Source organism: Cololabis saira, chromosome 1 (assembly GCF_033807715.1).
Source record: "Cololabis saira isolate AMF1-May2022 chromosome 1, fColSai1.1, whole genome shotgun sequence".
In the NCBI taxonomy this organism is placed as follows: domain Eukaryota; kingdom Metazoa; phylum Chordata; class Actinopteri; order Beloniformes; family Belonidae; genus Cololabis; species Cololabis saira.
Window position 1 is genome coordinate 37080681 of NC_084587.1, and position 25337 is coordinate 37106017.

Genomic DNA, 25337 nt, shown 5'->3' on the forward strand with positions numbered 1-25337 from the left:
TTGTTATCCCATGAGTTGTTTGTGGGATACTGTGTATTGTGAATAAGTTGCTGTAAAACCAATTTCTAAGGAGGTCCTGTGAAAAAGGGCACTGGAGAAGTGTAGGATGCTCACTCACTCACTCCATCACTGTTGCGTGACATTGGCTGCTATATACAGAGGTGTCACGATATCGATGAAAAGAGTGCTTCTTTAGTACATATTTATATTTGTGGTATTTAAACAAAAGTATGTCACAAATGTTTACCTAATTAATCAGGAAAATGTGTTTCCAGTAGCTGGAGTCATCTTTATTAGCCCAGTGCTTAAAATGTTAAAGCCTTTTGAATGCATTTCCCTTGTTTCTGTTTTATCTTCATGTTCAGAACCTGCTGTCAGAGAAGGTTGACCAGATGATGGAGTGGTCCTCTCGGCGTTCGGTTGTCCGGATGAATGGGGACAAGTTCCGTCGTTTTGTGAAGGCCCCTCCAAGGAACTACTCTATCATCGTCATGTTCACTGCTCTGCAGCCTCAACGGCAGTGTTCTGTCTGCAGGTATGTGTGCATGTACACAGAGTCCAGGTCGATGGAGTAACCACTGTCTGGCACAGTCGCTACTGTCACAACTATTATTTTGTTCTTTCTTAAACTTAAAACTTTATTTATTTATATAGCACCAAATCATACAGTATGAATGCAACACATGGTGCTTTACACACAGAATAAAATAACAATCAAAAAACACAATTTAAAACATCCCATACGACCCCTACCCCCACCCCCCACGCGTACATACACATTCACTCACACTCATACACATGTGCACACACACACACACACACACACACACACACACACACACACACACACAGTAAGTGGACTGGTGACATGGCTTAGCACTAACGATTCTTTCCATTGACCTTATCATTTAATATTATTTTAGTAAAATTACCAAATAGCAATTAAGAGCTACAATTCAAATAAGCAGCAGTACACAGTTAAGGTCATTCCTGTTTTCAATAATTATAAAGCTCTTATTTATACAGTACACCTCTCTCTACCCATTATCTTCTGGGCTGCCCTGCAATTCATTAAAACATCTCCAGAATGTACAAAAATGTTGTATCAAGGATTTTCATTAAAAACTCAAATTATTGTGTGGAAATAAAATAAAATTGACAAAAACTAAGAGAAAATGCAATTTGTCAACATCCAAGTACATCCTTACATATTGAGTAATAGGAGATGTAGTATTTTGGTTCAATTTATTATTTCAGGAATTATAGTGAAGTTTTTCACCCTTTTTGAGTTGGATTATTGTCATCTTTATTGTTATGTAATTATATTATTATTATATTATCATCTTTTATATTATCTTTTGTATGTCTATGTGTGGACCCCAGGAAGAATAGTCTTCCCATGGCGAAGACTAATGGGGATCCCTTTTAAAATAAACAAATAGTAGTCAGGTAGTTCTAATTAAATTCACTTGATTAACTGGTCAGTATAAGGTGTGAACACTTCTGTTAAAGCAGTCATTTTGACAGTTTTCTGGTCTGCCGCAATTATGGTGTGAGTTTACGCCACATAAGGCTGAGGGACAAGCAGTGGTCGTGGAAAAAACAATCACTGGTCCATGTCAATCTCAGGGATTAAAGTTCTCTGTCTCTAGACGGATTTCCGTCAGTTGGAAAATGAGGGGTTAAAAAAAGATGGAACAAAAAAACTTTTGCATGTGCATTTTGTTGTGATACAGTTTAGACTATCCAATGAAATCATGTTAGGCATTAAACTGACGCTGTTGTAAACCAATTAAGCTAGCCAGAGCATTGGTACTTGGAAACAGAGGAGGGCGTGTTGGATCAAGGGGGGTAAGGGAAGTCAGCAAATCAGATCCGTAACTTCGGGATAAGGATTGGCCCTAAGGGCTGGGGTGCGAAGCGGGGCTGGGCTCGAGCCGCAGCTGGGGGAGCAGTCGTCCCGTCGCCCTCCTCTCCCCGCCGCCAGAGGCGCGGCGTCCGGCCCGCCTCGCGGGGCCTTCGTCCAACAGCGTTCGCGCGTCTTCGGGCGGGGGTTTTTGCGGGTCGGTGTCCGACGCCGCGTGGAAGGCGGACAGACGGGGGGGATCGGGTACGGCGGTCGGCGGCGGCGACTCTGGACGCGCGCCGGGCCTTTCTCGCGGATCTCCCCAACTGCGGCGCCCGTTGGGGACCCGTTCGCGCGGGCCCCCCGGCGGGTCGCCTCGGCTGGCGCCTAGCAGCTGACTTAGAACTGGTGCGGACCAGGGGAATCCGACTGTTTAATTAAAACAAAGCATCGCGAAGGCCCACGTGGGGTGTTGACGCGATGTGATTTAGAAAAACCTTCCTCTCAACAATAACATCATCATCTCTTTGTCTGCACTAACACCATCATTGATGGTCCATGAAACAGTCCAGGATTCATTCATTCATCACCTTGGCCAAAGCCTTGCCAAATGCAGTGACATCAGAGCAGCTGGGTCAACTGGATGAAGAAGTGCGAACTTACCAGGTTGACTCAGATCTAGGAGAATGGGCCAAAGGCTTTAATGAGAGGACTGCATGAATTGATCGGGACTATAAATTAAAAGAAAACTGACAATAATAAAACTGCTCAAAATCACCTTCCTCCTATAAAATGCTATTGGTCTCGAGTATTTAAATAGTGTTGGTTAAAGTCTTCTTACACCTGTTGTATTAGAAAACAGAAGAGCTAATACAGCATTTAACTTTTTTACTTGAAACCTTTGGGAAGCGACCGCACGGCAGAAAAGCGGCCATTCTTAAGTGTGCTGCAGCGCATAGATGGAGGGGGAATATGAACTGGCCTGAAAAAAATGTTTCAGTCAAAAATATGTTTTTTGCTTTAATCCCTGCAATCTGAAAAGGAGTTATACGGCATTTTCCAAACAATTAAGAGTCCACCATTGTACAGTGGGAACGCTTTAACAAGTGGAAAAAGAGTAAACCATGCCACACTGAAAAAACTGGAGAAAATCAAAGAGCGACAGCTTGGACTTCACAGCTCTGTTAGGATGTTGGTAATATTAGATAAAGACTACACAGGCATGGGATGTTTAAAAATATTATCAGAAGAAAGCCTCTTAAGTTAAAAAAAAAAGAAGATTGACAGTATGGCTTTATGTTTACCAAGTTGCGTCTGAACAAACCACAATACTTCCTTTGGACAGATGAGACCAAAGCGGGGATTTTGCCGATTAAGGACAAGATTAACTTTTGTTCTGTTCTGTTCATAAATGTCATAATAATTTAAGGGGGTTGTTGTTCATTTTTACACATGACTGTATTTTCTGTATTGTAGTTCCTCTGTTCTTGTTAACTAGGACCTTTTTGAGAAATTATTTTTAAGTCTTGTTTCTCACTTTTCAATCACTATCTGGCACCATCCCACATTAATGACCTTTTCCAGCCTCACACCTCTGCTTGTGCGCTTAGATCTACGGAGCAGCTGTTGCTCACTCTCCCCAGGGCAAGGCTGTAGACAGAGGGCATTAGAGTTGTGGTTGTAAGAGCTCCACAACCTTGAAACAATCTGCTACTGAGAATTAGACCAGCTATCTTGGAATTTTAACTTTCTTTTCTTTTGCCTGCTGTTTTTTAATGAATGAATGAATGAATTAATTTTTATTTCGAACATGTATATAAAAAAAATAAACTGTAACATCTTCATATTCACATATGTTCGAAAAAAGGAGTAGGAAGAAGTATACACTTTTTCCTAGTTCCTACCCCTTTATAACTATGAATTTACATTATTAATATATCTACACAATATCCATATAAATATAGTCTATATAAATACTACGTAAAGATGCCTATAACTACATAATTATCCATATAAGTATATAGAAAATATAAATATTACATAAATATTATATCAATATATAGAAAATACAAATATTATTATATAAATCTATATAAATATACACTATATAAACTAAACATATATATATATATATATATATATATATATATATATATATATATATATATATATATATATATCCACATAAATATCTAAACATATCTTAAGCAAGTATAATATACCTTTTTCCCTATTTTATTAGTTTCTCACACTCCTCGTTAACCCATTTCCTCTTCCATATACTTGTTTATAAATCATTTTTTCTATTATCTTTTTAAACAGATTTATGTTAATACTTTGTTTCATTTCCTGCTCCAAACTGTTCCACAGAGTCACTCCACGGTTCGATTTAGTTCTGCCCTTAGATTATAGCCTCTTTCTCTCTCTGTGAACATTCATACATCATCACATAATGATATATTGTTGTATCTTTATAGCTTTTCATTGTGAGTATTTCTTTTTATTGTTATTGTCAGTGAAGGATTGATATTTTTTAAGAGTTATACAATAAAGATCATTATGATTGCCTAAAATGTTGTATTCTCTCACAAGCTTATTTACAGACAGACAGACAAATAACACGCAAGTACAAATGCCATAGGAGTATGCCGATATTTTACGTACCGCTTTTCCACATTGAGTATGCACAGACTTGCACACCATGGGAATCCAAAAAAATAGCCTTTTCTTTTTATCGACATATGGGTCACATTGTCAATTTTGATCAAAGAGACTAGCCAGTCATACGGGAAAATGAATACATTTCACTGAGCAAAGCTAGTAAAACCTGCTAACCTGCTCACTTACACAAATAACTTAAAGCATTAGAGAGATTTCCATACAAAACCCAATATCAAGCTTAAAATAAGTTTTAATGTATGAAATCAGAATTGCACAATGTTGTATTAAGTATGATACAACAATGTCAAACATTGCTCAAGATGCTTATAAATACACTTCAGCATCTTAACCAACCACATATCTTTTTCAGCATTATCCTTTTCACACTGGATAGATTTTCGCATCATCATAGGTGTAGCATACAGAGAGATGTGACTATAGACCGCCACCCGAATGCTGTGGTTGGAGTCACGAGTTGAACTAACATGCTTGCTTGTGCTTCCACTTTGGGAGGGAGCCAGAACCTCCCAGCGAAAAGTCCACTCACGTACAGGGAGAACGTGCAGATGCCACACAGAAAGGCCCCAGGTTGAAACCAGGATCCATGCTGGCCTAAGCTGAATCAAAAAAATTGTAATGCCTTAATGGAGAGTGCTTTTTGATATAAGCACAATAGACAGCTCCGGGCAGAACTGTGGAGTTAAAAGCATGGCTGTGGAGCTGTCCATGGTTTTGAAAGCAATGTTGGTTAAGTCACTTCTGTTGAGTAATTCTGAATCATTGTGGAACATAGTTTTATCACGCTTCAAATGAGAATTTTTTTGTTTGTGGATTCTTTTTGAATATGTTATATTCCATGTCAAATTATTTTGCATGTGTGATGGGGATGAATGGTTATTAAATTCAGTGGTTAGGGATACTATTTATTTGCCCTTTCTTTGTACAAGGCAATATGGCTTGTATGCAGTATTACATACTTGTAGTATGTTTTGTAGTATTTTTTTTTCTTTTTATATATATATATATATATATATATATATATATATATATATATATATATAAATAAACTAAAAGTTTGGCTGTTGAGGACCAAAAAAGATGTGAAAAAGAAGTGCGATAACAGAAGTCTCAATGGCATCCTGATCACATATATTGAATCCCATTCACTTGTTTAATAATGGTTATCACTAGAGAGATTATTTCTCTCTCATTGGTTTGTTGATCCCTTCTGTTCACTTCTGACAAGCATAACGTAATAAAATGACTTTTGCAATGTGCAGTGTCATGCAATTTTTCCAAATTAAAGAGAAAAATATTGATGTTTTAAACAGTATCAGTATCGAATCGGAAAAATCCTAACAATATCTATACCTCACGTTGACATCCTTTATCACCCAGACAGCACACGTTCACATTGTAATTATGTAATTAGATGTACTCATTGAACAGCTCAGTTTCTTTCTTTTTCTGTTTTTTTGCAATTCAGTTTGCCTTTTTGCTTTGAAAATAATTAAATATAGCACTACTTAAGAAGTTTGTGCATTGCTTTCATTTTTGTTTTTAAAGTGAACTGACCTGTACCCTATGTTTCTGCTCCAGAAATTGTTCTCTCAAAAAAGAGATTGGCCACTCATATCAATTTAAATTTAAATGTCACATCCATCCATTAATATGAACCCTTTCCTTTCTCTCTCTATTACACACATACTCTGTAATTAACATTAGTGGATCATTGTTAGGAAAAGAGAGCAAGGCAAAGCACATTAAATGAATGTTGGATGCTGACCCGCCTTAAATGGCCTCTCAAGGACACTGCTAACACAGCTGAAAATACTGCCACATCTCCTTGAAGCTCCAAGTTTAATAACGCAACATTTAATATAGCAAGAAATTATAGCAATTTTTTTAATTTTAATTCTGCTTGGTACAAAGGTTATTAATATTTAAAAAAATACTCAAATGATTTTCTGCATGGCTTTGGTTTCCAGAACCTTAACAGTTTTAATGTGTTGGAGAATTCAGTTTTATTTTTTTACAGTTTCTTTTTGCCTTTTTATCATGAATGGCCAGTTAATAATGCTTACTGACAAAGTGAAACCTTGTTTCCTATAGCACATTTCTGTTCCTAAGAGTCTTGGTGATGTTCTATGCGCTGTGACGAGAATGGTCAGGGTTGTCGATGATTTTAATTTTGTGAAGTATTCTCCTTCTCACAATCAGCACCAGAGGCTCTAGAACAGAATCAGCCCCTCTCAATTTCTTTAATACCTGCAGTAACTGATTATCTCTACTTGTGAGAGTTATTTGGCAAGATAAGGTACTGCTCTGTGCTACTATTTGGCCCACAGGCACAAACAACAACAACCCAAAGGTGCAAGGAAGCAACTAGGAATGTACAGTACCAATCAGGTTTTTTGGCCCCGATCCGATTCCGAGTCATTTGATTTTGAGTATCTCCTGATACAGAGTCCCGATCTGATACTTCGTAACCCATTAAAAAAATGCTAAATAAACAGACCCAGGTTGTCCTATTTTTATTTTATTTTATTTTATTCACATTATAGTTCTCTTCGAGGTAGCTTGAACAACCAAGTAATAATAGTGCAACTGTTAACTAGTAAAAATAGTGAATATTTCAGCAAGAATGCGCGACACAGCCTGTGGCATTTTTATGAACGCTCAGCTTAGGAAGACAACACAGACAGCAGCTTCGTTTGGGTTTCAATCACTGTTGTAACTTCACTTTTATTTATTTGCCTTCACTGTAACACTGCTGTGCACAGATCACCAAAAACAAACGACTTATTTGAACTTTACGTGGCACAGCCCACACTCCGCACCCTCACCTCACCCATAGCTTTCTTCATATTAGCAGCGTTGTCGCGCAAAATTACGTGGACCCGTTGCTTGTTGATACACCAGTTGTTTAGCTTTTTTTTCCATAGTCTGTTTGATGCGCTGATCAAAATATTGAGAAAAATATAGATATCCGATCCCTGATCAGGATGCAACGTCCGATTTCGATCAAGTCTCATAAAAACCCCAGTTCAAGCAGGAACCTTGTAGAAACATTTTGTGGAATATTGAGGTTTAAATACAAGTGTAAAAATTGGGATTAAGAAAAAAGGAAGTGTGGATATCCTGTTTTAAGAGATTGGAGCATATTGTTCATAGTTTTGAATGTTTCAAACGCCACAGAACAATGTTGAGGCTTGGCCAAAATTATCCTGGTTCCCTCTGTTTTCATATACCCCCTCTGTCTGTCTTAATAACTGGATTTGTTTCTCCTTTCCTTCTGTGTAAATACCCATAGGCTATCATTATCTAAATTATTTCTATAGATCATAGCACAAATGAAGAAACTGAAAGCCACTTAATAACAGTCAAAATATGGATTTTTACAAACATAATCAGTAGTAGAGGGAAAACAAATGGGAACTATGTAAACAAGCTGCTATTTATTTGTGTTCCACTGCAACAAAATAGGCCATCCTGTGGATGCATTTGTATTGGTTCCAAACTGAATGAATTGACCTGGCTTTTTTTTTATATTCCCCCTGTAAGGTGCACAATTCGATTTAATGTGGGAAAGTGGGTACATTTAGGAGTTATCTTATAACCAAAATAAAGCCTGGCAAAACATGAATATATATTAAGGGATATTATTTTAAAAGAGAATGAGACACTTAAACACATTAAGCCACTTAAACACCTTAATCTAAGACAAATTCAGTTTGAGATAAGAAAAGTCTTATTATACAGTAAATTGAATTAATTTCCATTATCCCCCCTAACTTTTGCACTATGGCATTTTCTCTCGTTTGTTTTTTTGTTTTTACAGGCAGGCAAATGAGGAGTACCAGGTCCTGGCAAACTCCTGGCGTTACTCCTCAGCATTTTCCAACAAGCTCTTCTTCACAGTGGTGGACTATGATGAGGGAGCCGATGTCTTCCAACAGGTATTATTATTATTATTATTATTATTTTTTTTTTTTTAGTAACATAATTTTCTGTCACCCAAACCTAATGCCTAATATAATGGTTTCTGTTTCAAAAGTGTCTTTATTTTGTTTATTACTTATCACGCTTCCTCTATTTTTGATTGATGTATTTAAACAAGCTAAACTTGTACAGCCCTTTTTGTACATTCTTGAATTTTCACATTTGACGTCTTAACTGCGGTTTGTAGTGTCTTAGGGTCTGTTGTTTTTTTTTTTCTCGATCTCTTTGAGCTTTGCTTGGCTTGGTCCTTGTGGTGAACTTGCTGAGACATCCACTTCTAGGATGATTGGCAAGAACATTGGCAATACTCTTAAATGCTTTCCATTTGTGAACAAAGCTTTCAGAATGATGGGCTCCAAATTGTTTGCAAATGGCTTTATAACCTTTCCCAAATTGTTAAGCAGCAACAACTGCTTGTCAAACATCATTGCTGTTTTCCCTTTTGGGCATTGTATAAACTATACCTAAATATTCCAGACAGAAGGCTGCTTTTATAGAGAGGGTCACTCCTGCTGATGATCAGTTTGGCGAGGGGATTTGATTGTAAGCACATCTGCAACTTAACTTCTTTATTCCTGTTGAAGCAGTAAGGATGTAGTTGGTGGTCAGTACAATGTACTGTATCATTGTTTGCTTTTTGTTGAATGGGAAAGTGGTGCACAAGAACTACAACAAACAAAAGTCAGGTCCACATGCATGACTAAACGTGAGAGGTGCACATGCTCTCGGTCTCGAGTGGAGCATGAGAGTGAACGATTCATTATTGCGTGTGACCAGTGAAGGAATGCATAACAGAAATGCCCTACATTGAAATCAGCAGCGTAGGGCTGATTTCCATTCTGTTCTGTAGAACAGAATGGAGAACAACCTAAGAGAGGTTTGGAGCAAAATGAGAGCAATCACTGGACAGGGATATAAAGGCCGACCAACAGATGGAGGCAGACTGTGTGAGGTCAGCCAGCCTAAGCTGTTTTTTTTAAGCAACATTATATCTTTAACAATGCTGTGCTCCTCCAGCCCTCCCACCCAAGTATAGTACCTCCTGCGACTCAAAGGCTGCTGATGCACTCAGCCCAAGAGTGCTGCTGGGAAGCACAAGAAAGCTGTGTATGTTTTTTCTTTTTTTTTTTACTTTTATTTTTATCCCTGATTTTCCCCCCCCCCCTCCATTTTTGTCAGCCAGTGTTCCTACCAAAGTCAGTCCTGGGCCATTGCTCACCCTCTGCCAACCCTGTTATTCCGGCCAGATCCTCCCCACCCCATCTGGCCAGAGGGGGTGGGGAGGTTTGGGTTTTTCGGGTCGGATCGGGTGTCTATATGCGCAATTTTAACTCTCCAATTAGCAAAATACTGGATCCCTTCCCCTGCCCCATCATCATCTGGGCTTGCCTCGACGCGGGGCCCCACAGCTGCTTGAGACCCGGTCGGATCGGTGATTTTTGTAACAAATTTATCAAACAAGCCTTTCAGAGAGGCATTAAACTCTTCCATTTTCTTTAGTTTTTTTTATTTTTTCATCCCCTGATGGAAATTTCCTGATTCTGTCTCGTTCTCTCGACATTGTGTGACAGTTTGTTCCAACTCCACCCGTCTGGATCAGAGCACCTTGTGTCTGCGCTTGGTCAGACGCAGTTGTATTGAACAACAGACACGGGCATCATTGCACATATATTTATTGATATGCACAGACTAGTACACATTTAGGTTTGTAATGGAACGTGACGGTCGCACGGTTCGCACACCCCTTGCGGCGGCCCTGAAGCCCAGGACCGCTGCATGTTTTTGTGAGGGTAGCTCACATTAACTACCCAAGGGAACACGGGGAGAACATGCAAACTCCACACAGAAAGACCCTTTTGCCAACCCAAAGTGTCCCTGGCGAGAATTGAACCCGGGACCTTCTAGCTGTGAGGCGGCTGCACTACCAGCTGTGCAACTGTGCCCCCTTGTGTGTGGTTTTTCTAACACATTTTATACTTTGAGTCGGAGCCTAATAACTGTCCCTGCAGTGTGCAAAACACAATTCCTGTTGACTTCTCCAGTGCTTTCAGCACTGTCAAACCTGCCCCTCTGAGGAAGAACCTACTGAACATGCAGGTGGATGTTCCACTGGTGACCTGGATTATTGACTACATCTCAGGTTAGCCACAATATGTGAGGCTGAGGAACACCGTCTCGGATAGTAGTGAGCAGCACAGGGTCCCTCAGGGGACGGACATATACCCATTCCTGTTCGCACCTTTCCTTGCTTACACCTTTCTTTCCCCGTCAGACTTCAGACACTGCACACAGTTCTGCCACCTGCAGAACTTTTCAGGTTACTCTGCTGTGAGATGAGCTGTTCCATAATAGCGATTTAAAAAGTTGTCACGCAACAGTGAGCTGAGCACTTGACTTCATCAACTTTTCATGCTGCTCTTTAATCTGTTTAATCTGGCTCGACGGAACAGTCAGAAGCTGGATCAGCTAAAACCTAAGTCTAAAAGAGGAACAGGGCATCCACAGCGTTGAATTACAACAATTACGTGTTTTTTTAAAAAGATTAAATTAGTAAAATTACTAACTTCTGGCGCTTAAAAAAAAAACCATAGAGCTATATATGACATGTTAAGTGGTAGTGTGCCAGACAAGCCAAAAAGCCAAAGACGGGGTTCATGGCCGGAAAAGTTTGAAGATGTCCCTCCATGCAACGGGATTTAAAACGGCATGCATAAAATCCATAACAGAGTTCTTGGCTAAACACATGGTGCCAGCACAATACAGCAGTTAAGTCTGAGTTAAATCTGTCCAGCCCGAGCCCAGGGACATAAACCGGTTCTGCATCATGCACACATCTTAAGCAACAAACGTTTCTCATGATTTTTGGTTTAGAATAATTAAAACAATATTTGTAGAAATTAAGCCAATGGACCTCCCTGATAGACATCCCTTTCTCGTGGTGAGATGTTGAATACTATCAACTATCTGCCTACCAGAGATCTGATGAAAACTATCAATATTCTGGAGTGCAATTGTGATTTTTGATCTCCCCCACAAGACTAAAGGTCACGACTCTGAAGCTATGTTTCTGTGTCACCACAAGGCTAAAAGACCTAGAGCAACAAGGCCTTAGACCAGGTCCAGTTCAAAAGACACAATACTTAATTTAATCCTAGTTTGAGCATCTTAAATCTGGAACATTTTCAATCTCTATGTATTATTCAATTTGTGAAAATGGTAAATGTTTCAGTTTCACTGCTTTTTTCTGGGTGCGAACATATAAAAAATATTCAACTACCTCCTTTTAAATTTGAATACGCTTCATTGTTTTGTCTGTCATTTCATATTTAAACTTTGTCTTTGAGGTAGTAGATCTGTTAAAACGTTCTTTAAAGAAGGCGTTAGTTATACTATTATTTGCCTGTTTATTGTACTTATTGTACTAAGACTTGAGACAAATATGGTTAGTCTATGGGAAGAAGATTTATAATAAATGTGTATAATATTGTGTTGGTATTAATATCATCCATTGGGTTTTGTTGAAAAAGGGGAATAATTGCGATGGGACAACTGTTTATTTGCCAATGTGTTAAAAGCTGTTCACACAGTTGACGTCTCTGTAATGCCATCATTTTCTTAAAAATTAGATTAACATGAAGCATTTCTGCAAGTGATGTTCATGTTATACAAGTAAAAGAACTGGAACTGGCTCTATTTGAAAGGAAATGTCCACCTAACAAATAAATATCTGGATATCTGAATATTCAGGTCCATGGATTCACGGATTTGCATTGTGCATTGTGTTCTGCATTCTGATTGGCTAAACAGTCTCCCCGCTTCTTCACTTCCTGTTTGTCAATAACGTTACGGTTTAATATGTACAGTACATGTACATGTACGTAAAACAGCTTGCCAAATTTAAGTTTGCAAATTTTCTCCAAAACCCATAATGTCGACAAAACGTTCTGCACCAATTCTCCTGTTCAATCCCAATTACTAATAAAGGTTACTACTTCACGGATTTCACCTATCACGGGTTCTTTTATGAACGTAACCTTTCTATTGTGTACTAAATAATCAATGGTAATAAATGGTCTGCTGGACCTCTATATTTTCTCACAATGCTATCTCCATAAATGAGTAACTTTGAATGTTGTTTTTACAAACATTGACAACTATTACTGTGGTGCATTTTAAAATGGAGTTTTTATTAATTTGAGGTGACATTGAGCTTAAAACGACCCCTGTTCCTGCTATGACATCTTTTGCATATGACATTTTGCTGTGGACCGAATTTGGGGAGCCTCATTTTACTTTCAGCCTTAACTAAATGCTGAAGTATACATTGTTTTAGCTGACAGCAGTACTGTGTTGCTGTACCTGCAAACTGCCACTGATATGGAAGCCAAGTGAGCATTTACAGCTTTGCTCTGAAGCTCACTGGCAGTAAGGATATCGTTGGTAAAACTGCTACCTTACTTTAGTGTTACCTCGGTAAAAATGAATAAAAATTACACTACTTTTAATAAATACTCTAAGTACCTTCCCATACTATTAATTTGTTATAAATATATGATCTATAAGAAGAATGTTACTTTGTGTGTTTTAAAAATGATTATTTTTAATTCAAACTGGTTTTCTCTTTCTAGTTGAATATGAATAGTGCTCCAACCTTCATGCATTTTCCTGCAAAGGGAAAACCAAAGAGAGCTGATACATTTGACCTGCAGAGGATTGGTTTTGCCTCAGAGCAGCTGGCCAAGTGGATTGCTGATCGCACGGATGTTCAGGTACTACACACTCAGATGACTCACATTGCTGCATCTGTGCAAGAAAAATGCTTAAAATGTAAAAAAAAACTAAACAAAACACCCAGAATAGTTCTTGTGGGCATAGTTTGAGTCACTGGAAATTCACTGGAGTAATTTTTACTACAGTTATGATTACAAGGCTTGTTGTAAACTGAGATAATTTATTCTGATGGGTCGGCTTTAGTTTTCATGATCGTTAGCGCAGCCTTTTGGCCCCAACTTTTACCCATTCTGGGAAATAAAACTGGTTGGGTATGACTATAAGGCTCAAATGTTCAAGGTATCTGGACATTAATACAGTTTTACAAGGATATAAGGGGAAAATATAACTTAAAACATTAAGGCCACACATCAATACATTTCATAAACTGCTAAATGAAATGCAATATATATGTGTATGTACCTAGCTTAACTTTGTTTTGAATAGTCATGACAAATCAGATCTAAAACAAATATATAGGAGCATTGTACACAATCTTGTGAATAATTTACATATAAATGATAGGCTGTGTTTGCTCAATAATTAATAAAACACAGAAGGTTGGACATAAGTACAGCACAGTGCACCTGAGTTATTTGTCGACTTCTTGTTTGATCAGGAAAATCTTGCATGCTAAAGGATTCTCACATTACCCACTAAAACATCTCTTCTTCCCATTAGTTCTCATGGCCAAACCGATTCACTATTGAATTTACTGCTACGAGTAATATAAACCCTGTGGTTGTTATACTTTATTTTCACACAAGGATGAAGATCAGTCTACTTGGAGCTAAAGAGACCCAATAATTGTTGAGCGTTATCTTGCATTTATAAAGCCTTAAAGAAAAAACACCACCCATTTTACATCAAGCTCTTTTAAAAGGTATTTCATTGTACTACAGAACCACTATAGTAGTGTAGTTCCCAAATAGTAATCCATTAAGGCTGGATTTTTGCCATGTTTCAAGGTCTCACTGACTGTCTCATGGAGCATTGTGTGTCTGTTGCTGATTGTACCTGATCGCTTTCCCTAAACTCTTTGACCATCTCCAATTTTGTTTTTGCTAATGAACCTGGCAGCTCTGTACTTGCAGATAGTATAACCATTGAGTTGTCATCCTGTTGAAGGGTATGTGATTGAAATCTTGCCTTTCGGGAAAAAAACATTTGGTATCTCATGAAGTGCTACATGTAGTTTTCAGGGACATCAGTTCATTATATATATATATTTTTTTTTTTTTTTTTTTGGGGGGGGGGGGGATTTGGAAATGTTTTTTTTGTTTCAATTAATTAAGACTGCAATTTAAAAAAAAAATATATATATATATATAATTTTTTTGTGTTATTTCATGTCAAGCTTTAAAGGTTTAAGATAGACTGTGTAGATGAGAGAAAGATGAGTTGTTCACTGGCAAGCATCCATAGTCGATAAACGACTGACGGAGGCCGCAAATATATGTATATCAACGTGAACTTTCCAAGTTTGTAGTTTTGCTTAACATTAATAAACACAGATTTAATACATTTTACAATTAAATGAATCAAACAGAACCAGGGATAATTTTTAAGCATCCCAGGGTTGTCTGTAGATGTGCCTGCGTGGTAAATATTCTCAGGCAATGTCTGACGATGATTCTATAAAAAAAGAAAATAATTAGTGATCTGACTGATTTATAGCTGTTTTATTAATTTTAAAAAAAGCAGCACAGAGATTTATCTCATAAGCTAGCATGTAGGCTCAGCGGAGTATGGGGCTCAGTTTGGGCTAAATGCTCTTTTTATTTTTATTTTAAACGCTGGTTATAGTAACCAGCCTTTATTGATGCCTTTAACTCTGCAGATGACAAATGTCTTTTTGAAACATTTCAACCTTTCATTGATTTTATGCTCTCTCAAACATATTCAGGCACAAACTGAGATAATTATATTCACATAAAAACCTGAACTACAGCCATTTAAGATTTAATGGGATTCTATTAGAAGTTTGTTTGATTGTTTATTTCTTTCATTAGTTATTTATCTATTTTTAACAGCAAGAAACCTGCGTATAGTATGCAGCCAAACTGACTACATCCTTTTGCAGTATTCCAAAAAATGTAAATGGTTAATCACATCATCCTGTTTATTTTTTTTGTAAAGTCTAGGGTATTTGATCTTAGGCATAATGAATAAACTGGTTATAAGGATCAGCAATGAAGAAATATCGGTGTTGGCAAAACATCTCTCCACTTATTGTGCATTGCTTATCCATTTTTCTGTAGGATTACATTTGTCAACTAAAACAGGCTGACGCACCCTTAAATGAATAAATGGAAACAAAATCTCTAATTAATCACATTTTAATCTCATATCTGCTAAAGGTCCCCAAATAAAGAATTCGAATTCTAGGACATTACAAATTTGCGGTGCATGACTAATCAATTAAATACACAGGCTTGGAGCAAGATTTGAAATCCACATTTTTATTGGTGAAGTGTGTTTCATAAATGAAATTCAAAAGAAAAAGCTCAAGCACATCAGAAAACCAATTAGGCCAGGTGCATTATTCAAAAATGCAATGCAAATACAGTTAAATAAAATTCATAAAATAAGGCTGAGTCTCAAATAGGCACTTAAGCAGACTCTCAATTCAAAACTAAAACTAAAGCTGACTCAATACAGCGATTCAAGTACTAGTAGCTGTAACGTTTTCAGTGGAACTTGTCCGGACATGTTTAGCGTTCTTGTTGATAGTCCCATCTTCTGTCTTTTTATACATCAACTTGCCGTTCAAAGGCCCTAGCAAAGATTTGCTCACCTCGCCCCCCTGAGTCGCATCCACGTCTGTTACCCTGCTTTGTTTGTTTGACTAGCAGCAGGTGGGAAGTGACCAGCCACTGCCAAGTGGCCTACGGGTCACTCAATGGGCCAAATTTAAAATGCTTGCGCATTTTGCTACTCATAATTAATTACGTTAATTTTCATAACGCGTTAATTAGCCGTGTAATTAATTAATCTAATTAACGCGCTAAACTGACAGCCCTAATATATATATATATATATATATATATATATATATATATATATATATATATATATATATATATATGTATATGTATATGTGTGTATATATATATATATATATATGTATGTATATATATATATATATATATATATGTATATATATATGTGTATGTAACACATTTCTCATCTAGTCTGCCATATAGTGTTACTGTTGCAGTATGTCAAACAAGTTAGGTAATGTATTCACTTGTATTTATGTGTCTTTCTTTTCATCCCCCCTCAGATCCGTGTTTTCCGACCTCCTAATTATTCAGGAACTATTGCTTTGGCACTTTTAGTGTCCCTGGTTGGAGGACTGCTTTATTTGAGGAGAAACAACTTGGAATTCATATATAACAAGACGGGCTGGGCCATGGCTGCCTTGGTATAATACACAAACACATGCATGGAGAGACACCCATTACAAGAGCACTTTTACGGGCAAATTTGCTGGTACCCTTCCATGAACAAAGCAGCCACAAAAATTGATCACTAACCTGATCAAGGTTAGTGGCATCCATCAAGTATTTATTCCATGTATAACACAAATCACACTTTGCTTTTTATTTTTGATTGAACTTAATGTTTTAAAGAACAAATGAATATGGTTTGGGAAATGTAAGGGCTATCTTGGTTGACATGTAGCGCTGTCTTGGTTGATATGTCTATTGTCATGGCATGGACAATTGGCACAGTCCCTGTGGACTGGGAGACGAGGATGGGGGTTCCCATCAGTCCTCATCAGGTATAGAAGAGACTGCAGTCGGTGGATGCAACGTAGATTCAGGAGGAATGAGTAGGGTTTGTTTCAGCCCTACAGCCAGTCCACATCCACTTTATTTTTGAGCAAGGCATTTGATTCTTTCCATCAAGGTATTCCAGAAATATGAGGCATTACGTTGCTGGTATGGGCCATTCAGTTTTTATAAAAATGAAGTGTGACCTTCCTCTGCATTATTGGCAGTAAATCGGATTTTTTAGGGCGGGGGTTGGATTTTGTTAGGTTTGCTGTCTATCAATAGTTCTGTCCATAACTTATGGATATAGCTTCTTTGAAGAGCCAAGGAGTGGAATTAGTCTACTTTGATGGCCACGGGATTCATCTCTGCTTTTTGCTGACAATGCTTGCATCATGAAGCCGCAATTGCCAGCTATCATTGCAGCAGTTTGCAGCCAAGCGTGAGGTGGAAGGGATAAAAATCAGCAACTCTTAATCTAATGCTATGATTATCAGTCAGAAAATAGCGGAATTCCTTGTCCAAGGTTGAACATGAAGCAGCGTTTTAAGTGGGGGGGCTCAGGTATCCTGGGGTCTTGTGCTTGAGTCGGGGTAGAATGGAGCAGGAAATTGGCAGATGGATCAGTGCAGCGTTTGCAGTAATGTGGATTATGTATCAGTCCTAGCCAAAAAGTAAGGCATCTCTTACCCTCACCAATTGTTATGGATTGTGGATAGTGACCTACAGAAAAGATTATCGTTATAAGTTGCTGAAATGAGTTTCCTTGGTGGTTGCACTCTTGAAGATACAGTGAGAAGTTCAGTTAGGAAACCTGTTTAGGATCCCTCCCTGAGGATGTGACCAGCTCGGAGGAATCCACTGAAAACAGACCCACAACAAGCTGCAAAGATTATATCTCTTGATTGTCCTGGGAACACCTGTCTGTCACTGCTGAGGTGCTACACCTGTGACAAGCCCAACCAGGATAAATGGATGGATGGATGCGATCCAGGGTACCAGCAAACCTGTCCACGCTATTTTGGAATACCTTTTTATAGAATAAATGAATAAATGTATACAAATCTTTTCGTACATTTAGTAGTTTTCTATAACGTATTCTTAAATGTACAGGTACACATGGAACAGTTACTTTTAATTTAAGTTATTTTAATAAGGAATATTGGAGTTTCTGTGAGTTGTCCACATCTGTAGCTCTGTGTAGAACATTTTGAACAATTAGGAAAATGTATGCCATCTCAAAATATAACCTTGACTGGGTACGTGAGAGCGAAGCAGCCCTTGAATCGAAGAGATCTTTTTCACACTTGTGGTATTTTTGTCTTTGTTTGTCCCTGTCCTTGTCTTTAACAGTGTGTGGTTTTTGCAATGACATCCGGTCAGATGTGGAATCACATCAGAGGACCTCCTTACGCCCACAAAAACCCTCAGAATGGACAAGTGGTAGGAATTGCTTCTTTTCCCCTATCTTTGGTTATTAATGTATAGCCCATCTGTTTATTTTTTTTTATAGGTGCTCCTGTTCTTTCTTCAATGCCTCTGTCTCTTCATATCCTCCCTTTTCCCTTAATTAATTTCTTTCTCTCCTATGTTCCACTTTGTTTTAATAAAACTGATATTTCTTTTTACAGTGTAGTGAAGCTGTATTAGATCACTTATCGGACATGTGTTTCCCCTCAAGGAAAATTTGCTCTGTACCATTTACCAGTTGCTAACAGGTCACTGTGGGGAGTGCGTGTGTGTGTGTGTGATACTGGACTGCAGTGAGCAGTCGCTGTGCTGATGTCAGCTGGCAGACACGAGTTTTCTTGGAGCACACAAGCAGTTAGGAGTGGGCTTTTTTTCTTTCTTTCCATTTTCTTAGACAAAGCTACTTATCAAGAATATGTAAGCAAACACGCACGCATAACTTTGCTGGTTATCATTTAAGTTATTCACTCATGTGTGAAATTAAAATAAAAATGTGTTGATTACTGGGGGAAAAAAAACTTGTAGTTTGAACAAAACATGAGAAAGTGGGGTGAGAAATGGGAAATCGTTCTTAAAAATATATGGTTAGGTATGTAGAGCAGTGTTTTTGGTGAGAGCCTTCAATGCACATTTGCACAAATAAAATCCCTTCCACTATGACTGATGAGGTCTTAGACTGACAGCAGCTCCGAGGTTGTCGTGGGTAAAGGTACACGTTCGTATCAGGCTGTGCGTTTAAATGTTCAACACGTCTTAAAGGAATATTGGTGTCAATGTTTCTCTCAATGGCAGTTCAAAAAATGTTTTTTTTTTTTTTTAAAGACATTTTTACTCTGTTTCAGGTGGTTGACGCATATTTTCACTTGCACTTTGCCTGTGGGAGTGTCTCACCTGTGAGCGCGTGCATGTGTTTGTGTAAACGTATCCAAGCATAACTCCACCGTGAGAGATAAGGAAAGCAGAAGAAATTGTAAACACACAACCAAAAACAAGCGTGGCGGAAATATCTCAGAAATTGTTCTCCGAAACTCAGTTAAACTCTCCATAACTCTAACTAATCAAAGCTGCCGGTGGTTGCTCAGAGTACCCCCCAACCCCTACACACACACACACACACACACACACACACACACACACAATTTACTCCAAACCCTGTTTTTTCCCCTCTTATTCTTCAATTCTAACTAGAATTTTCTGGATGAGAGGTGCCTTATAGTTTAATATTGTCCTATTAGTCTGGTTAATATTCATACATCCATGAGTACTTCACTATCTATCTAATTATAAGCTCTCATTTGTATACAAAATGACTTCCTCTTGTGCTTTGCACTTCTTTGTATTTTGCCAGTGGTGACACTCTTCATGACTGTGTCACAAATGCGGATGATAGGACCTAGATGCAGGAGACCAGGAGGCAGGAGTTCCAAAAAACTTGTTTTATTAACTTAAACAAAGCGCTGCTGAGCAGGATTGCAAGAAATCCAAATTCCACAAAACCAGACCGGAAACATGGAGGGATGAAACAGTACGGACCAGCCGGGAGCAAGGGAAAGACAAGACCAGATATACACAGAAGGGTTGACAAGACACACGTGCAGACAATCAGGGTAGATGGGAACCAGGGAAGTCAAAACAGGAACAAAATAACCAAACCGTGACAGACTGTGCTCATTTCTTTTCTCTTACATGTGCCCTCTATTCTCACTCACCCTTTTTAAATCTGTATTTGTCCTGACATTATACAGTAACAAAAAAAAGAAGTGTGTGGTCAGCTCATTTTAAACATCCTTGTCTGTCTGTCCTCCTGTTTCTCTCTTCTTGCATTTGCATGAACTGAACACACTGATTGGATTAAAACCTTGACTTAGGGAGGTGTTTAAACAGTATTTTAGATGTAGACAGAAATTAATTCACAACTTTTAAGAAACAATAGCCATGGGCATATTATTTAAGTGTTGAGGTGATGAGGTCATTGAAGATTTATTGCTGAGCATGCTGAAACACATTAATGCCAGGTAAGTGCAGCACGTCTAGAATTTTAAAATAAGGCAGAATCATTTAACAACAACCCAGACCCATAGTAAAACTATCGGAGACAAAGACAAAGTCTAAAACCAATCCAAAAGGTTTTGACAAATGAGGATTATAACAAATATAAAATTTATTGTAATATTTCTTTGTAAAGTAGACCCTTATTTTACTAAACTCTGTATTCACACCCCACTTTAGATTGCAGCCTTCTTATAGAGTTTGTACCTGCTTCATGTTTTGTGGTGTAACTCCCTGTACCACGAGGGCTGTTGTACGAAGGTAGAGTCAAGAAATCCAGGATGTCTCAAAAAAGCGGTTTAATATATCCGCACCTGTATGTCAAGCTGGGTGTTACTAATCCTGGTACGCGCAGGTTCACCGCTGTCTTAGTAGACCATGAGGTCAGTAACAGATTTACTAATTCAGAAATGGACACATGCCCCCTATTTTTCAACACGTGAGCAACAACTCAGAATAGAAATGTATGAGGAGGTCAAAAGGCCAATACACATTAATTCATATGAAAGTTGGAGTCTGCCTGGGAGACAACAGTCCACAGATTGAATGTGGAAATAGTCCATTATAGCCAACAGGCTACACTTGGAGCTCATTTGCAAGATACCTTTTTTTGTGGGCGATGTCAATCAAACAAAAGTTGGTGCTTCAGAATTTCATTTAAAAAAATAAATGTACCCTGAATATAAAACATCGGCAAAACCTTTCACAGATTTTGACGATAGCCTAAAAATGCTTGTTTAGGTAATTTCGCGTGCATGCGTGCGTGCGTGCGTGCGTGCGTGCGTGCGTGCGTGCGTGCATAGTTACTGCATGGCTCCTTGCTACACGATGTTGAATTTGGGAACCAAATAGTCTTTGCTGTCCCTTATTTCACATCCAACAAGAATATCTAAACCATGTGTTGAGAGAAACCGTTTCCACTGTAATGGCTACCATATTTTCACGACCATTCGGCGCACCGTGTGAAAAGGCGCAACCTCATTTTTGTGTGTCATTTTTGGATTTAAAACACACATACGGCGCACCGACCCAAATGGCGCAGTCTACAGACACGGAGCTGCACACACACGCGCGCTGCAAAACACACACGCGCGCCGCAAAACACACACACCCACTGCAGAACACGCACACAAGTGTGCTTATTTAAAAATAGAGCGGGGGCAAAACTTAGTTTGATTTGATTTTATTTCAGTTTTTACATTAATCAAACCCTTCAAAGTCCTCATCCTCTGTTTCTGCATTAAAGAGCTCTGCTAATTCAGCTGCGCCAGTCCAAATTTCCTCGCTGTCAGAGTCACTTTCCGTGCCGTGCGGCCCCTCGGAAATGCTGGCTTTTGCAAAAGCCCGAACAACAGTCCCAGCAGACACGTTAGCCCACGCATGATGTGTGAAAAAAAAACACGGGTCACCGCACATAGACCTGCCTCAGCCACTCGATCATCCCTTCATCCATCCAGCCCTTTAATTCGCCTTTATAATGACTCCAGCTGGAAACGTCTTTAGGAAACGTCTTTTAGTTTTTCTTTTAAAAATCACCATAGGCGGCAGTTTCTGTCCATCAGCGTGGCAGGCAAGTACAACAATAAATGACGACTTTTCATACCCCGTTGTGTGGATCTCCCCCGCGCGGGTCCCCGATGATATTGAAAAGCGGCACCCCGTCCATGTTGGTGATGTGTCTGGGCTGGGTGTGTTTGTCGGTGATGTGTCGGCTGCAGAATGAGTGGAAGCTCTCCATCTTTTCCATGTAATCTGCCGGGCGCTGCTGCTGCGCTGGTGCCGTTTCATGAAGCGAAAGCACCAAGACGGACCTCCATGAAAATGTTCAATTTTCATTTCTTCCACCCGCTCTGTGCTTAAAACCCCCCTATTTTTCACCTGCTTTTAATGTTGGGTGTGATATGGTTATACAGATAAACCTGAAACTCAATGAGTTCAGCTGGAAGACTGTTATATTTCACATTTTTGCCACAAGGCTGCAGCCATCTTTGAAGAGGCCAAAATGTGACGCCACTATTAAGGTTGTTGGTGGGTCCACTCAAAATCTTGATTGGTTTCAGTGGATGTTGCAAGTTATCTTTATTGCTAGTATAGATGGAGAGGATCAAAAAACAGAGGAAACAATGAGGGAGCTTATTTTTTCTTATTTATTTAGTCCCAGGATGCTTAAGTGAGCATTATAACAACTCTGGGGTACTCCGGTCCTTTGTTTGATTGTTTGCCTCTGAGCAATCAAGGTTGCTCAGTGCTGATCACAGCGTGATCCGTCTGTGGGACCAGTAAGAAGAGTCTGCCATGATTTAAACTGATCAGCAGGAGAAGGAGATCTTTGAGTGTTGAAAGTTTCTCTGCCACACGACAAATTGATTGAAGCCAGACGCTGTGCTCTGTGTTCAATTTCTGTGGCTACAGCATTGGGGATACAGACAGGGCAATTGCCTAACTGACGGATGCAACTCTCCAGCGCAGAGAAAGGGTATATAAAAGAACTCATCAGGCAGAAGGGCAATACGTAAAAGTGCTATTACCTTTCAAGTTTAATACATTTTAGCCATAGGGTCAGATGTGAGTATGGGCAGTATGGGAGCCACCAAGGGCAGCGTTTTGGCAGAGACAACACGAACATGTACATGAAGGGAGGGGTGTCGCAAATATTATCACTAATTTACACGACACTTCAATTTTATCCTTGTATAAATATTTTGTGGGTTAAAGGGATAAGTGGGCATCTTTATAGTCTACTAGTTTGTCAACTACATAGTCCTGAGCTGATCTCTGAAAGTTTCACACTCCTGTCACACTCTGAGAAGGGAGATGGAGAAGCTGCACTGAGTAATACAAACACATTGATTATAAGGTGCAAAACTTCTAACTCTTAACTATTTTGATGCTTGAGGCTCAAGCATCAGAACAGAGGAATACTTCTCTATCATGTAAAGCTTAATATGTAAACCTGTTATGAAACCTTAATAAACAATACATTTCTAGTAAAAACTCTACAAACCACTCTTCTAAGCCCCATGTTGATCATTTTAATAGCAGTAATTATATAGTAGTTAAGATAATGTACAGCGACATATGTGGCATTATTTCCTTCTCCTGTTTTCCTAAATATCCTGGATCAGATACTATTTTGGAGCCACTCAGCCCAAATAGTTATGAGGTGGCTGGGTCAGAGCCTTTCACTCAGGCTCTCTCTATCCTCTGATGTTAAATGGTTTTAGCTCGGTGATGATATTGAAAAGATCCTTATCCTTCCTGTTCTTCCCATCTTTTTGTTGCACCTCATTTCCTAATCCCATAGTCTCCCAAGACACTCTAATACATTTAAAATGATGTGCGACCAAAGACAAGCTGACTATATTGAAAGGATTTGTCAAGTGACAAATGGCATAAAGTAGCATATGAAACTCAAATGTGCAGTCAAGAAAGCCTTGCTTCCTCATTTTTATTTTCGGCAGTCACAAAATGAGAGACAGACACAGCTATTATTTAATAAATCAATATATACATTTTGACCGCCAAAAAATGTGGATCATTTCTAAAACCATACATGCATTTATCACAACATGCACAAACTCACCCATAATGCAGACATGAAAAACTGAGGTCACCATAGTACAAGTTGTCTACACAAATACCAAAGGAAATGGACAGTAAGAACTGTCTGTTCCCATTTTGTTTTTTAAATAAAAAAGTATGCATTTCAATGACTGTGTGTTGGGCTAGATCTTATGGCCAAAAGTGTTTAATGCTCATGAAATAAATTATGAATGAAACAAGATTTTGATTGAGGTCAGTATTTGCTTATACAGTAGACACTCAGCATTTTTCTTAGTTACATGTTCCTTCTTACAGCCATGCTTATTCAAAGTCAAAGGTGAGCACAAAATCACACATCCTAGAAATGAATACAGATATATGGCTGAAGAGGCTTTGCGGTATATTTTAGCCTTGAGCATGTTTTCCATAGAAAATATGTATATGACAATTGTAGTAGGCCAATTATGTAGAGAATCTCTTTGAATCCATTAGACAGGTCTCCATCACTGTTGTTCAGTTTAAATTGTATATTTACATTTAATCTTTTTTTGTTTGCTCCTTTTTTATTCAGTATATTCCTTGTGAACTGCTTGAGTACTGCTGTATGTCTCTGTCAAAACATTCATGCCTTTCTAAGGCAGTGTTGTCAAACTTGATTTCATCCTGGTCTAAATCAGTAATGTGTAACCCTCAAAGGGGTGGTTGTACGGTAACTGAAACGCTATTTAAATATTAATCTTTATCTACTTTTTTAATCTCATGACTGTGTCTACATTTAGCTATGCAATCTAGGGAACATAATTGCAAGCAGTTTCTTTAAGTGGAACTATTCTATGGTTTATTGGAAAAAAAACGTGAGAAATTCAGTAAATGATACATATTCTTGTGTATCCAGGTTGGTATGTTTACAATGGCTCCTAACTGGTGTGGCAGACACCTGACAGATCTGCTTTTTTGCCTTTTGAAAAACAAGATGACTAGATGTGCTATGTTAGCACTGTTTAAGCTCTCATCCCCAACCAATGTAAAAAGTCAAATAACTAGGTGATTCTTCATTCATATGAGGTGTTCGGTTTGCTGCATATTTGGTTTGCTTTAGTATGACTTGATAAGATATTTCAATTTTATTTATATAGAGTCTATTACAACAGAAGTTGTCTCCAGGTGCTTTCCAGAGACCCAGAACATGACCCCCGAGCAATTATTACATAAACATA

At 38.5% G+C, this 25337-nt stretch overlaps 1 protein-coding gene across 1 annotated transcript in view; it reads left to right on the forward strand.

The window, feature by feature from the left end:
* tusc3 (tumor suppressor candidate 3) overlaps nucleotides 1-25337 on the forward strand; it is an 86262-nt gene that overhangs the window by 35700 nt on the left and 25225 nt on the right. The window contains exons 2-6 of the mRNA XM_061732324.1: nucleotides 366-535; nucleotides 8349-8466; nucleotides 13138-13278; nucleotides 16566-16706; nucleotides 18412-18501. Coding sequence (XP_061588308.1) covers nucleotides 366-535; nucleotides 8349-8466; nucleotides 13138-13278; nucleotides 16566-16706; nucleotides 18412-18501 — 660 coding nt within the window. The remainder of the gene's footprint in view (nucleotides 1-365; nucleotides 536-8348; nucleotides 8467-13137; nucleotides 13279-16565; nucleotides 16707-18411; nucleotides 18502-25337) is intronic.